This window comes from Arvicanthis niloticus, chromosome 11, assembly GCF_011762505.2.
Source record: "Arvicanthis niloticus isolate mArvNil1 chromosome 11, mArvNil1.pat.X, whole genome shotgun sequence".
In the NCBI taxonomy this organism is placed as follows: Eukaryota; Metazoa; Chordata; class Mammalia; order Rodentia; family Muridae; genus Arvicanthis; species Arvicanthis niloticus.
The window spans coordinates 439,897-455,539 of NC_047668.1; the positions used below are offsets into that span (position 1 = coordinate 439,897).

General features: G+C 43.5%; 1 protein-coding gene across 14 annotated transcripts in view; it reads left to right on the top strand.

The window, feature by feature from the left end:
* Positions 1–15,643, top strand: part of Nin (ninein) — a 100,473-nt gene that overhangs the window by 45,409 nt on the left and 39,421 nt on the right. For all 14 annotated transcript variants that reach the window (XM_076941804.1, XM_076941807.1, XM_076941808.1 and 11 more), the window contains 9 exons: positions 3,556–3,595; positions 4,892–5,082; positions 9,304–9,450; positions 10,050–10,217; positions 10,675–10,811; positions 11,188–11,328; positions 11,599–11,773; positions 14,633–14,743; positions 15,124–15,213. In XM_076941804.1, the coding sequence (XP_076797919.1) occupies positions 3,556–3,595; positions 4,892–5,082; positions 9,304–9,450; positions 10,050–10,217; positions 10,675–10,811; positions 11,188–11,328; positions 11,599–11,773; positions 14,633–14,743; positions 15,124–15,213 (1,200 nt within the window). The remainder of the gene's footprint in view (positions 1–3,555; positions 3,596–4,891; positions 5,083–9,303; positions 9,451–10,049; positions 10,218–10,674; positions 10,812–11,187; positions 11,329–11,598; positions 11,774–14,632; positions 14,744–15,123; positions 15,214–15,643) is intronic.

Below are 15,643 nucleotides of genomic sequence, written 5' to 3' on the forward strand. Positions count from 1 at the left end.
AGCATGGAGAAATATGTGAGCAAATGCGAGAAGCCACACATACCCTGCCGCTTTAGGAATTGTTGGTGAAGACATTTTGAAGTTGTATGTTGCCACTTCGATTTTGTCCCAAGATGCTCTGTCTGAGCTTAGGCTCTTTAAGATTTGAGCCCAATGAGGGTACTTTTCCTCCCTTTTCCCCATTGGTGTCTACTGTTTAAAAGGTCAAGAACAACTCGTGTTTAATAGTTTCATTTGGACCAGTGGTTCTGAGGTCATAAACTCCATTTTATATGTTATAGGTAGATTTAGTGGATTTAATCTTAAGGTACTGAGATACTGTATAATGAATTTGCATAATTTCAGATGCCAAAGTAGGGTGAGCATTTGACTCAGTCTGTTGGTAGCCAGAATGCTCTTACAGTGCCTCTATGGATTATATATAATAGCAGTTTAATTCTGATCAGAGACAGTAATTGAGGAGATCCATGAAGGACTGTTGACAGCACTCCCCTCTGCTTCACCTGGCCACACACATCTGGAAGCTTAGAGCACCATCTAGAAATGCAGAATAAGTGAGGTGATGAAATTATAACTCCAAGGAAATACAGAGAAATCACCGGGGGCCCCCGTGGGTCAGGTGAGTCAGTCCCAGCCATACTCTGTCCGTTTGGCACTTTCAGTTAGCTTAGTCATCTTGAGACATGACCTTCAGCCATCTCCATTTCAGCAGAGTCTGTTTTGGGATTTCACTTGCAGGTTTCAGTTTAGCTGAGTCCACAACATCATAAGCGTCCCTATGGACTAAGGAGCTGTGAATCTTAGTAGATATTTGTCTCTCCTTGTAGAGGAGCTAACTACCATGAATGTGATGGTTAGTATTGTCAACTTGATGGAATCTAGATTCACTTGGAGGCAAGGCTCTGGGCATGCATCATGGTTTGGATATGTTTGGCCCAGGGAGTGGCACTATTAGGAGATTGTGACCTTGTGTCACTGTGGGTGTGGGCCTTAAGACCTTCATCCTACCTGCCTGGAAGTCAGTCTTCCACTAGCTGGCTTCAGATGAAGAAATAGAACTCTCAGCTCCACCTGCACCATACCTCCCTGGATGCTGCCATGTTCTTGCTTGGATGATAATGGACTGAACCTTTGAACGTGTAAGCCAGCCCCAATGAAATGTTGTCCTTATAAGAGTTGCCTTGGTCATGGTGTCTGTGCACAGCAGTAAAACACTAACTAAGACAGCATGCAGTGAGGGATTATCTAGATTAGGTTAAGTAAAGTGAGGAGAGCCATGTTAACTGTGGGCAGTACCATCCCATGAGCTGGAAACCTAGACTGAGCAAAAAGCTCACCGGCATGAATGGAAGGAAATATCCATTGCTCTCTGCTTCCTGACTGGGGACATAGTGTGGCTAGCTGTCTCCTCCTCCTGTGTTGTACTATCCCTTCCTTGATGACTGTGTCCCTGAGAACTATAAATTGAAACAAACCCTTCCATCCTTCAGTCGCTTCTGTCAGGTACCTAAAGTGAATGTGGGGAGTGGAGGAGACAAGCCAAGGTAGCCCGAATGTTAAGTCATGCCATCTTGAACTACTGAAGACAATGTTAAACATGTTTTTTTTCACAGCACACCATCTGCTGTGATTCGGAATCCAGGCTCTGCAGACTGGAGTTAATTAGGCCCATCTTCCTGCTGTTTTATTTCAGGAGTCTAAGAAATTAACTAGCATCATACAGTACAACCATCCCAGTGAACGGGCTGGTTATTTGGTATAAGATGCAACTTTATTCATTAAATTATACACACACACACACACACACACACATTTCCTACCCTTTTAGTATTTTGTTATTTGGAGGCTGTGTGCAAAGACCTGGGTTTCATTTTTGTGTGTCATGCTTTGCTCTTATTTGCCCTCTCACTGTTCTCAGATAGTCCAGTCTACCCATTGTTATTATGAAGTCCAGGCTAACCCAAAACTCCTAGTCCCCTTCCTTCTGCCTCCTGGATGCTAGTGTGGCAAGGGCCACCACTCCTGTGGATTAGAGTTGAGTGTTTGTTAAGTGGTCCTGTCTTCTCAGCAGGACTTCCTTCACTGGTGTAGGTCCTCCCTTGAGGGACAGGAGCAACAGGCAGCTTGCTTGAGAACAAAAGCTACGTGTTATAACTGGTCCAAGGAATATTGATACAGAACTTGGCCACTGAAGCAAGGGCTGAATTTTTTCCTGTCTTGTGATGAGGAGGAGGTTAGCAGTACAAAAACCACATGCTCTGACCTCGGAAGAGCCTCACTCATAACTTAACCATGCTAAGGGTTCTAGTTCAAATAAATTCCATTATGGTCAATGAAGCTTACTACCTGCACAGTGCATTGAATTCAGCTTTCTGGCCTACCTGTGCAGACTGCGTCTGTATTTGTTCATTGACAGGTACACTCGACCTGTTCTTACTTCAGTGATTATTAAGGACTCCTGTTCTCTTTGCTGTCTGTAGTTCAGATGACCCTCAGGACTCAGTTTATCCATTGCTGCTGTTAGGACATCATCCTTCACCTTCCTAGTCTGATGTGTCCTTCTCAATCACCATTCTGTCTTACCTCCTCTCTTCTGGTCCCTGGGTCTTCATTGGCATGTGAACTTTATTGAGATTATAATATAATTATATATTATAATATATATTACAATATAATTACAATTTCCCTTCCCCTTTGTGATCCAAGTCCTCCCATATATCCTTCCTTGCTCTCTTTCAAATTTGTAGCCCTCTTTTTTATTAATCATTGGTACATGCATATTAAAGACTGAGACGGTTATATTTAGGAATATCTATATATGTGTTACTCATGTGTGTTTTCAGGGCTGAGCATTTGGTATTGAGTAATTGTTTGGTGTGCTCTTCCCTAGGGAAGGCAATGTCTTCTCTCAGCTTTCCTTGGATGCCTGTAATTCTTTGTGTAGGGTTGAAGCATGTGAATTACTATCCTCTGTGTTCAGCTCATGTTTAAGTGGTCATGTTGGTGAGGCATCATGAGTGTAGCTTCTGACCTTACTAGAAGACACAATCTCACAGTAAACTTCCTGATCCTCTGGTCCTTACAATGATTCTGCCCCCTCTTCCATATATGTACTTTGTTGGACAAGAAATAAGTGTGTTCTGCTCTTGTGTGTATTCCTAAGATGTAGCATGTAGCACTCAGTGCACAACCACTGAAGAACAAATTTATAAATTTGTATACACATTTGCTGGCTGGTGAACTCTGCATATTCCTTTTAGGCTGGTTTAATGGGTTATAATAGGTTCTGTTATTGAGTAAGTAACCTTAAAAGTGACAAGACAAATCCCCAGTGTCATGCAAAGACAGCACTTTGTGCTGCTGAAGTTGGCAGAGACCAGTCTATTTCAAGAGGTTTCAACCTCTTGATTGGTGTTCTGGTTAACTGAAAAGAGCCCGTACTGATTCAATGCCTAAAGTCATGTGACTAACCTATATGGTGACTTGGGAGCTAGAGAGAAATCTGGTCTAGAGGCTGGGTTCAAACGTACACTAATTGTCTCTTGCCTTCTCTAGCACTGGAAGACACAACGCAGTGAGGAGTATGAAGCAGAAGGTAAGAGAAAGCAGTGGGGTTGGGGGGGACCGTTGAGGAGGGAAAGCCCTGGCTGCTATGGCTAAGGCACTGTGTGCACCCGCTTTCCTCCTCCTTGCACCGGAAGGAAGCTACGACCTAACATTAGGACAAACAGCAACAGGAAAAAAAAAAAAATCATTTTTAAGTTACACTTCACACTCTTCAAACCCTGGATATTAACATTGTAGGAAAGATGGCAGCTAATATGTAGCAGTCCACTATAGAGGACTGCTGTAGTGCAGACTGTCAAAGGGGTTTTTGCACATCCTCAACATGCCAAATGTTCAGTATCTATAGACTATGAAGCAGAACACAATCACATGGCCACCAGATGGCACTGTGGTTCAGCTCACTTTCCTGCCTGACCCCAGATGAAGTGTGGATAAGTATAATTAAAACAATGTGTTCTCTGGCTCTCCAGCCTGGAATAATAGTACAGTAATGGGTTTAAATTCTGTCAATAAATAGCAGGAATGACACTGAGTGCCCCTTCCAGTCTTCCATGGTTCTTCCAGATACATGAAATCATGCCTGTGATTATCCCATATCTAAGCGATGACTCCACGGGCTCACATTTACATTGTCAGTTTAGAAGCAAGGTGGCTAATACAGGATACATCGTCTTGGCATTTCAATAAGTAGTTTGACCTTGTCTTTAAACAGAACTTAGCATACGTCTACAAATGCTAACAGACGTACACTTTGCAACCTTTTCTTTCAAGTGAGTCTTGGGTTTCTGATTTGGGAAATAGATGAACTTTAGAGGCTCATTCCCAGGAAAAGATGCTGTAATACTTAGCCCAGAAAGAAAGCAGAAATGAGACATTCTGAAAGCTTCAGTTGAGGCATCTGACCTCATGTGTATGAGATAGTGTTTCTTTCTCATGGGTGATTGTCCCAGAGTAAAAACTAGCTTCAATTTTACATTTGGGCTTCAGTGCCAAATCAGAGTGGGGTCAACATTTATAATCATCTCATACAATATTCTTATGGGGCTGGAGAGATAGCTTAGCAGCTATGAGTATTAATTGTTTGTCCAGAGGACCCAGGTTCGATTCCTGAGACCACACAGAAGCTCACAACCATCTGTAACTCTAGTTCCTCCATGGGCACTACATGTATGTAGTACACAGACAGGCGTGCAAGCAAAACACTCATCCATGCAAAAGAATAAAAAGCAAAGGAAAGAATTACTTTCCAAGGGTACATTTCTGTAGCAGGCATTGTCTCTGTGCGATTCCTTTGGAGACAGCACAGTTTCTGCTTTGATTTTAGGCCAGCTAAGGTTTTGGAACCCAGATGACCTGAATGCTTCACATGGTGGGTCTTGCCCTCCTCCAGACTGGATAGAAGAGAAACTGCAAGAGGTTTGTGAAGATCTGGGGATCACACGAGATGGTCACCTGAACCGGAAGAAGCTGGTTTCCATCTGCGAACAGTATGGATTACAGAATGTGGATGGAGCGGTAGGTCCATCGCTGTGTTCTGATTTGAGAATAATGAGAAAAGCTTTGTCTGCCCCCAGGCTGGGAAGAGCTGTACTGTGACCTCCTTATTAGAGACACAGTTTTCTTTTTATCCTAAAATGAAATTCTACAAGATTTTTGTATTTGGGAAAGTCATGTTGTGCAGCATAAATCAAAGCTAATGTGCCTGAACTTCCTGAATGTATAGTGTAGTCACCTACTGTGCTAAGTATGTTACCCCATATAAGATGTATCAACCAGACAATAAATGTGGGGGAACACAGAGGAGAAATTAAGAGAGCCTCTTGTTTTAGTTAGGAGAACTTTGAAAGCCAGGCTGCTGCATGTTCAGTTCTGGAAAGTTCTAGTGTCATTCCTGGGCCCTTGGGTAGGCTAGAATAGTGCACAGGACAGGCTGCCTCTCTAGCCCTGGTTTGAAGTTTGCATGCTGTTGTGAGGAGAGCCTTAGCCCTATAGAACAGCCAGATTCTGGCCACGAGGAAATGGGGTCAGGCAGCTTGGTAGTTTTGATACCACGAAGAGTCTTCAAGCCCCAGAGAGTTTATGATGTAAGATTCTGTTTTCCTTCTTTGCTGAAGAATCATGAGAGGGTCTTCAGGATCAGTATATGAATAGCCAGGAAGCTCTACAGAAAAACCTGTAATTCTAGGACGCATCTTTCAGAAAACTACAAATAAAGATTAGGGGAAGTTAGAGGTTAGGAATACAGTCATTGCTCCAGAATCCTTGATTATAACAACATCTGAAACCACGCTGGCTGCCTTCTTAGGAGAAAGAAAGTGGTAGCATATTCCTAACCAAGAAAGAGGCAGATCTTTAAAACCTGCCAAGTAGCCTGACTTGCAGAAAAATTTGGTTTTTAGTTTTGGGTTTCTTTTTTTCTTGTTCTCATATGATGTGACCATTATATAAGCCTCCTGACAACCTTGGAATATCCCAGAGCCCCGTTTATTTCTCAGTGGTGACTATTGAGTCATAACATTAATTATCCTAATTTCTGAACCAGTACAAAGAGTCTTGGGTTGTTTTCTGTTTTGTGTTTTCCCAAGAAACATTGCACAAACTTGAGTTACTGATCTGAGAACAATTTTTGGAATATAAACTACAGTCACTTACAGGGAGCTGGCTTCTTCTGCAGGGAGCTCCTAAAACTGGAGACAATTTGCACATTCAGTTCTTCCCCTGTGCTATTCGAATTAGGAAGGCATTGCTCATCATGCTCCTGCTTAGTGTTTCCACCCCCTCCCACCAGGAGTGAGGAGATGCCCTGCACTTCATGTCCTGAACTCTGAACCTAGGGGAGCTGAGTTAACTCCTCCTAGGACTTGGTGATTAGCATAGGACTTGGGATCCTGGAATGTTATACCTGAAAGCAGTTTGAACTCAGTCTGCCTTTTGCAGAGGACGCCTGTGAGATCACTGCTGCCCCAATTTTATGAGGGAAAACTAGATGAGCTCTTTCTGGCAGCCATCCACACCCCACTAAGTGAAGACAACTAAGAAGGCAGGATGGGCAGGTTAGCTTCCTCCAGGCCACACCAAACCTAAGGATGACTTTGACTCGTTCAGTATTTTAAAAGCTGAACTTTGAGGTACACTCTTTGAAATTGGAAAATTTTCCTAAATAATTTGGTAACAGCAACCCACAGACGTCTCCTCCAGAGACCACAGGCAGCCATGTGCTGAGCTAGCTTGGTCCTCACCTCACCGCTTGCTTGCTTTCTAATGTCTGAAGCCTCCAAACCTTGGTCACTCCCATCACCTCCCAGGTCACTGTGAGTGTCCCAGTTCCTGGACCCTATTCTGGTACATGTTTCATACCCTACACACTGGGAAGTCAGCCACTCACAGACCTGGCCAGTGTGAGAAATGAAAATGCCCTTGTTCCCAAAGAGGGCAGGTGCCTCAGTTTGCTCAGGTAACCTGCATTCTCTTGAGACTGGTCCCAACCACTCAGTCCTTTCTGAATTTACACCTTTTTACCCAATACTTCTCATCCCAAGCTCTGACTTAAAATAACTTAAAATAACTGGCAAGGGTCTACTATGGCAATCTGAATGGATTAAGCAATGGGTGTTCAGGCCACATAGGAACTACACTGATTTGGCTAAGGTCATGCAAGCAGTAAGGACATAATCCATTGCTTTGTTTGGATTCTGTGGACATTTCTGGTTGGATGGTCCTGAAAGCCATTTCCTCTGGGACATCATTCTTTTGATTGGTGAGAATGAGACAGAAAAGTTGAAGGCTTTTTGGCAACCCCAGCATCTTGCCCCAAATACCACTGATCACAGGATTCTGTCAGAATCTGTTTCTTCCCCAGATTTCCAACTTCTAGAAATTTCCTTACTTCAGAATCCTCTCCTAAACAAGACATATGTTTCCTATGAATTGGCATAAAGCACTTGGAATAAAATTTGTTAGTCTTCTGTCTTCTTGCTTCTCAGTGGTCTAGGCATCACGGGGGAGCTGGTTAGCTATGCAGTCTCAGGCCCTTCCCTTAGCCTACCGAAGAAGCAGTGTGTATAGTAAGGTCTCTGATTGATTTCTGATCTGTTCTTGGAGACCTGTTCCACAATAAACTTATCACACAGAGGGAAGAGTCTCAGTAGGATGTCTGTGCTTTTCCTCCTGTCTGTGGCTTCTGTGATTCATACTACTCTTTCTCCTACCCCATTCCTGTGGGACTAAGGAACAATCCGTCTCCCTGACAAGCCTCCATGCAGGCTGTGGTCCAAGCTCCCTGTTCGCTGTCATATGATGAAAATTATAGGATGGCTATCAGCACAAAATGGAGAGTCAAACTCTCTCCTTTTTCTATATCTTGAGACCTCCTTTTGCACACACACAAGATCGTTGTCACCCACTCTTGCTCTTTCCTGGGCTGCACATTAAAATATAACTTCAGCATGTTCCAAGGAACATCACTGCAATCTGCCCCAGTCAATATTTGCTGTGCTCGCATGCTTTTTGAGTTTCTTCTCCTGTTGCTGGAATAAAATACTCTGACAAAAGCAAGGGAGAAGGGTTTTTTTAAATCTTAGTTGCTGTTCAATTGCCATGATGAAGGGCTGTGACCAAGGCCACTTAGAGGAGTATTTAATTGGAGGTTTGTTTATAGCTTTAGAGGGTGAATCTACAATTGTGGTGGCAGGTAGGTAGGCAGGCAGGCAGGCATAGGATTGAAGCAGCAGCTAAGAGCTTATATCTTAATCTGCTGGCAGAGGGCAGAAAGAGGGAGGGAGGAAGGGAGGGATGGAGGGAAGAAGAAAGGGAGGAAAAGAAGGAGAGAGAGTCAGAGACAGTCAGAGACACAGAGAGAGACAGAGAAAGGAGAAAGTCTATGCCTGCCATGGGCTTTTGAAACCTAAAGCCCACCCCCAGTGACACACCTCCTCCCACAAGGCCACACTTCCTAACTCTTCCTCAACATTTCCTCAGTGGACCAAGCATTCAAGTATATGGGTAGATATTCTCATTTAAAGCACCACAGACTTACTCTGTTTCACCATGCAAAGCACAGCCCATCATGGTGTGGGAGTTAAGGCAGCAGGCCCTTGAATCAGCTGGTTATCACACTCATATTCAGGAGCAGGTAATGATGAATGCAAGCTGCCAGCCTGCTCACTTTCTCCACTTGGATAGTCCAGGATCTCAGCCACAGTGGGCAGAGCTTCCCATTTCAGTTAAGGCAGTCAAGATAGTCCTCCACAGACATGGCTGGAAGTCTGCCAGTGATGCTAAATCCTGTCAAACCATCAATTAGCAGAAACCATCACACATGCCAATTCGAAAACTTCAGTATGAGCCAGTTATCACTTAGAACCACTACATTTTAACTAACGTCTTGTTAAGATTGTGAGAAGCTGTATGTTTTTAAAGTAATTTTAAAAAACATTTATAATAATAATACTTGTGACATTTAAGGCTGCCAGACATGGAAGAATGAATTAAAAAAAAAAAAAAAAAAAAAAGCAATTGGTTGCAAAGCTGCTTAAGATTATGGAGATGTTTGAGATGTTAGAAATGGGGTTTCATTTCGTTTGAGTGAGAGGGGAGGTCATCATTTCTAGAGAAGAAAATTCTTTTAAATAAGAATAGAGACAAGATTCTATGTCTGATATGAATTTCTGCTGACCAGAAGTGTGCTGTGCATGTAGTATTTGTGTGTGTTTAAGACACGTGATTGCTGTTTCTTAGATGCTGGAAGAGGTGTTTCTCAGCCTTGATCCTGATGGTACAATGAGTCTTGAAGACTTTTTCTATGGTCTGTTTAAGACTGGAAAATCCCTCACACCATCAGCATCTACTCCCTATAGACAATTAAAACGGCATCTCTCTATGCAGGTAAGAGATCAGTGTGCAGAGTCCAGTGTGGTGGAACACGCCTATGATCCCAGCACAGTGGGCAGAGGGGAGAACAGCAGCAATACAAGCTGGAGGTTAGCTTGGGCTACATAGTGAGACCCTGTCTTAGAACAGAAGAACCAACAGAACATTTTCTTTCAGAATAAGTGTTTAAAACAGAATGAATTAATCTGTTGTTTAAAGCAAAATGCCATGAAAAAGTATTCAGAGAATGAGAGACTAAGCTGTTTAAAAGGAAAGGATGGTTTGGAAAATGGCCATAATTACAGAGTGTGAAGACCGCTAATTATGCCTGTTGATGACAGTGGAGGCGAGGATGGGGGATAGAAGAAACCTGGTGTCAAGTAGACATACATCTCATCTGTTGTGAAGAATCTCCTAGAACAGTTTGTTCTGATCAGGTTGTAAGCTTGACTCACTGGGAACCAGAGATCAAAGGCACAGCATGGCTTTCTCCCTCTAACAGTGTAAATTAACTTCTCTCTGTGGCCAGGACTGGGCAGTCCCAGTCTTGATCAGCATCTAGCTGAAATTCTGGGGTCCAACTCACTTTACTTAAGGCTCTTTTCTTCTTCCAGTCTTTCGATGAGAGTGGACGGCGGACCACAACCTCGTCAGCAATGACAAGTACCATTGGCTTCCGGGTCTTCTCCTGCCTGGATAATGGGATGGGCCAGGCATCTGTGGAGAGGATACTGGATGCCTGGCAGGAAGAAGGCATTGAGAACAGTCAGGAGATCCTGAAGGTGTGGCAGCCAGAATAGCAATCCCAGGAAGGGGTGGGTGGGGGTATCAGTTTATCTTTTGAAACTGATTTGACTTGATTTATCCTTAAAGACTTAATGTTTGTGAGATCTCAGAAATGAGGTAAATTTTCCTGCCTGCTTTAGTCAGAAGCCTGTGGCTGAGTATTTCCATGTTTTTTCACCTCAAGTTGTTGACATAGGAAAGCTCTTAACTCACCTTTGGGTGGCAGTGTTTGAAACTACCCTCCTGCGTTTCTTTACGACATCAGATGGGATGCCGTAAGATACAAGCAGCCGACCTTGATTTCCTTAAGAAAACAGGTTTCCAGATGAAAGCTGCCCCTCAGGAGTGGGCCAGCCTGGGCTTTAGCCTGGCCTCAGGCTGCCTCCACACTTTCTGCTTTCTGAAGCTGGGCCTGTCTTTTGTTCTGACTCTCCGTCATGTTCTGATTCCCAGGCCTTGGATTTCAGCCTGGATGGAAACGTCAACCTGACAGAGCTGACACTGGCTCTTGAGAATGAACTCTTGGTTACCAAGAATGGCATTCACCAGGCAGCTCTAGCTAGCTTCAAGGCTGAGATCCGGCATTTGTTGTAAGTTGAGCAGAAGGTTTGCCTGGTCCATTTCCTTTATACTTGTCTCCCTTGTCTCCCTTGTTGTCACCAGGCATCTTTACCCACCCACAAGCCAGTGTGGCCGCCTCTAACTGTTAAACAGTGTTACCCTCCTCAGTTGAAGGGAAGTGCACTGGGGCTCTGATTGGCCGCAGCATGTGAGGGGAACCCTGGAAAGCCTTTTTGTTTGGAGAGGGTTTTGGTTGTCTTGGTTTTGTGTTTGTACTGAAGCAAGCCAGATGAGAGGGTTTTTTTGTTTTTTTGTTTTGTATTTTTTGTTGTTGTTTTTTTTTGGAGGGGTTTCCTGGTTGCTTGGAAACAGCTTCCTACTAACTCACTTTATTTCTAATTCTAGAGAACGAGTTGACCAAGTAGTCAGAGAAAAGGAGAAGCTCCGGTCAGACCTAGACAAAGCAGAAAAGCTGAAGTCTCTCATGGCTTCCGAGGTAGACGATCACCACGCGGCCATTGAGCGGAGGAATGAATACAACCTCAGGTGTGGCCAGGGGGGGGCGAGGTTCAGGGTCCTCCCTCATCCCTCTCAGACCCCTGCTTCTCCTCTGTGTCCCTATTCCCCCATCCCCCTGCTTATAACAAGGTGAGAACAGAGCTGACTGAAGAGGTCTAACTAAGGCCCAGCCACCTGGAAGGCAGGATACTTTAGGCATTTTCTCTGTGCTTCTGTCTCCAGTTTTGGAATGTCATATACTGTCCTCCAAGGGACCTACAGGCCACCTATTGATTTTCCTATTGTCCTTCCTCACAGGAAACTGGATGAGGAATACAAGGAGCGCATAGCAGCCTTAAAGAATGAACTCCGCCAAGAGAGGGAACAGATCCTGCAGCAAGTGGGCAAGCAGCGGGTAGAGCTCGAGCAGGAAATTGAAAAGGCCAAGACAGAAGAGAATTACATCCGGGACCGCCTTGCTCTCTCCCTGAAGGTAATCTTCTTGGTAGCTCCGTGGCCTGGGTCCATGCTAGGTATCGACACAGAACACTGTAGTTCCTTGAGGGCACAGGTCTGCATAGGGGTAAATCCAAGGATTCTCCCCGGTTATGGCCTAGGTGTGGTGGTGGCCTCGGGGTGTGTATGGACAGTGTTGATGAGTGTATCCTGGTCTTCACAGCAGCCTTTGCACTTGCTCCTCAGGACTGGGTAGAACTTGGCTGAAAACTTCAATACCAGAAGTATTGCTCCCCTAAGTTTGTCCTCATCCTTGGCTTCTCCTTCCCCTTCCTGTCTGCCCCCTATTATTCTTCTCTGGACATCTCCAAACATGACTTTCCTCTTGTGATCTTCCCTTCCTCCCTCTGTCCCAGTAGAAGAAGGTAACCTTCTCTTTTCTGGGCTCGCATACCAGATAGCACAGTACTGGGCCTTTGGAGCCCACTGCCTACAGGGAAACCTTGATGATGTTACCCAAGCCTGTTTCCTAATGTGTACTTCTTACTTGTTACCTTGTGTGGTTATCATACCAGACGGTACAAGTAAGCTGTCTACAGAACAGCAGCTACATGGAAAATGTTTGCTCTTATGTGCCCCCGGGTCCACACAACAACTGAGGAAAGCAAGACCAAGGCAATGAGCAGTTTCTGCCATCTCCTGGATTCTCCTAATCAGCAACAGCAACAGCAACAGCAACAGCAACAGCAACAGCAGCAATTGCTGAATGTCCCAGAAGTTAAAATTCTTAGCCATCTGCACTCATCACCACTCTTTAAGTCATATTGGTATTCTGAAATAATGCACATATCTGTGTTTTCCAATGTTTTTAGGTGGCTCCTGTGAACGGGTCATTCAATTCTCAAAGTGGTCATGACCCACAGATTGAGAACCGCTGCTCTAACCTCAGCTCCTTCTGGTGCCCTGCCCCTCCTGGTGACCCCTCCCCCCACTGCGTCTTCCATGAGCCCCCTGTTTCTCCTGTATGCTCCTTTGCCATGTCCCCAACGCCACAGGTCATATTCCCTTTCCATTCCCATTACACCCCCTGTCTTGTTGTCAGGAGATCTACTTTACTGTTGTGGCTATGTGCACCTACTTCTTGCTGGCCACATTGCCCTGTATGCTAAATAGTGATATCTGATTTAGCTTCCAGGGCAGCAAGCGAGTGTCTGGAAGGCAGGGTTTGCTCCTGTCAGTTCAGCATGAGTCCTTTTTTCTTAAACTTAACTTTACTTTTTTACTTACCCACCTTACATTCTGCTCATTGCCCTCATCACCCCCTCCCACAGGCCTTCGCCCATCCCGCCTCCTTCTCCTCTGAGCAGGTGGGGGCCCACTGGGTATCCCCCACCCTGGCATCTGAAGTCTCTGTGAGGCAGGCAGTGTGGGTATTCTTTGAGAAGCATAAGTCCTAGAGTTGGTGTTAGAGGAGAAGGTAGTATTTTTTTTTTTTTTTTGAAGGCTTTAAGTACATTTTTTAAAACTCCATATTGCTATGTTAGAGTGTGAACCAGAATATATAAAGACATACTGGCTCTCCATGCTTTTGGCAAAATGTACTTTGAAAGTAGCATTCTTTCAGTCAGCCCTTAACACTGGAGAAGAAAGGAAATATGTCAATGGCAAGTCTGGGTTTTTTTTGTTTTTTTTTTAAACAAATGTGGGTGAAATCTTCCTAGAGTACTTTAGAAAATCTTTTTTTTAATGAAAAAAAAATTTGTGAGTTTCAGTTGGTTTGTTATTTTAGTTTATACATAAAAGTTATGAACCATTTATGTGTACCTTCTATATCCTTAAACCAAAATTGTAAGTTAATTATAAACTGTAAAGCCCATGAATTATAATCAGTTCTGGATTTATTCTTTTTATAGTCCTTCTGAGTCTCTTGCTACAGCTAGTCAAGATTATTCTTCCCACCTTCCTTCCTGTCTTTCTATTAACACGAGTTTGTTGGGTGGGGCACACACTGGGGTGAGCATGTGAAGATCAGAGGACAACTTGGTCCTGGGGAGTCACATCAGGTAAAGAGTGCCTTGACCCTGTAAACCAGCTCATGTTCATTCTAGAAATGCTACTTTATTGCCAGACTTCTCACATTGAACAATACATGGAGAATATATGTAGAGAATGCTGTGTAGACATAAAATAAAGCTATATATGTACTATCTTTTTTTTAAAAAAAAATAATTTGTTATCAAAGTAAAATTTTGGTATTAAAAAAATAATATCCAATTAAAAGGTGAGATTAATTTTGAATCATTTAACTCAGAATCTACAAGGCATTATCATTTCAAAATAGAACCAGTGTGCACAAATAACTCTGTGCTGTCTTCTGTATTTGTAACTTACCTTATGAGATCCAGTGTGTATTTTTCTCTGACAGTGTATGTCTCAGTTGGTTCTAGATATATTTCAAGTGCCCAGTACCCTCATTGGGACATCGCAATTTTATAAGGTTTTCATTTTTTAAATGATTTACCTTTATTTTATGTGCATTGGTGTTTTCCCTGTACATATGTCTGTGTGAGGGTATCAGAAGTCCTGAAACTGGACAGGGAGGTGTGAGCTGCCATGTGGGTGTTGAGAATTGAACCCAGGTCCTTTGGAAGATCAGCCAGTGCTGTTAACCACTGAGACATCTCTTCAGCCCCTATAAGGTTCTTGTTAAAGGCAGACTTTTGGAATCATGAGCCAGGTATTAACCTTTTAATAATTGTTTGGTTTCGATTCTCTCTAGTTTTTACAGTAGATACAGGTTTCCCAAACCCTTGGCATAATTATACTTCATATAAAGTGACAGAACAGTTTCCTGATTTCTGACTTGTGCCATGTTTATTTTCCCAACTTTCTCAAGGAAAACAATCGCCTGGAGAATGAGCTTCTGGAAAATGCAGAGAAGTTGGCAGAGTACGAGAGCCTGACAAACAAACTTCAGCGCAATTTGGAAAATGTGTTAGCAGAGAAGGTAAATCTGTCTACTTCCGATTTCCTGGTGAGTTGCCCAAAATGTCACTCACCCCAAAGAGCAGAAGCAATGCCAGGAACATTTTTATTAGGGAACTGTTTGGGTGCTGGAAGGAAGTTGTAACTTCTCAGGATATAACTTAGGATGGTGACTGTGAGGGAACCATCTTGGCACTGAGTGGGCTCCCCCTCCCCAAAGCTGAACACAGCGTTCTCGGATGGTTTCCTCCTCTTCTGGTTGGTGGTGTCTCTGCTTCAGTGCCTCATTCCTGTCATATTTGGGAGCTTGGATGACACCAGAAACTGGGATCTTTGGAATGTGATAGGTCAAAGAAGGGCCCTTGGGAATAATGGCAGCTTTGGTTTATTTGTCTTTTCTAGTTTGGTGACCTCGATCCCAGCAGTGCTGAATTCTTCCTTCAAGAGGAGAGGCTGGCGCAGATGAGAAATGAATACGAGCAACAGTGCAGGGTGCGTAGCTCATGAGAACTAAGCAATCCCGTTATTAATATGACTCAGTATCCTGGGCTGTAAGCAGTCAAGCCAATCCCATTCAGGTCTACCTTATCTTGCTACTGTATAGATGACTATCCAGTTTTTTGCTGATTGAAGAATTAATGTGGCTGTATTAATGTTCTTATCCCAAAATTAGCTTCCCTAGCTGATCACTGCAAACTCTGTATTATCTGATGTCATTGCATGCCATTTTCCTGAACATATTCTTTTATTTGAGAAATGCAAGAACTAGGAGCAGAAACAAAACCACTCAGACTTTTAGTTGGAAGCCATTTCCAGTATCTACCAGATACCCCTGTTCTTATGAATAGTATGAGTCTGTTTATTTCTTTGTTTTGTTTTTTTTGTTGTTGTTGTTGTTGTTGTTTGTTTGTTTGTTTTTTGG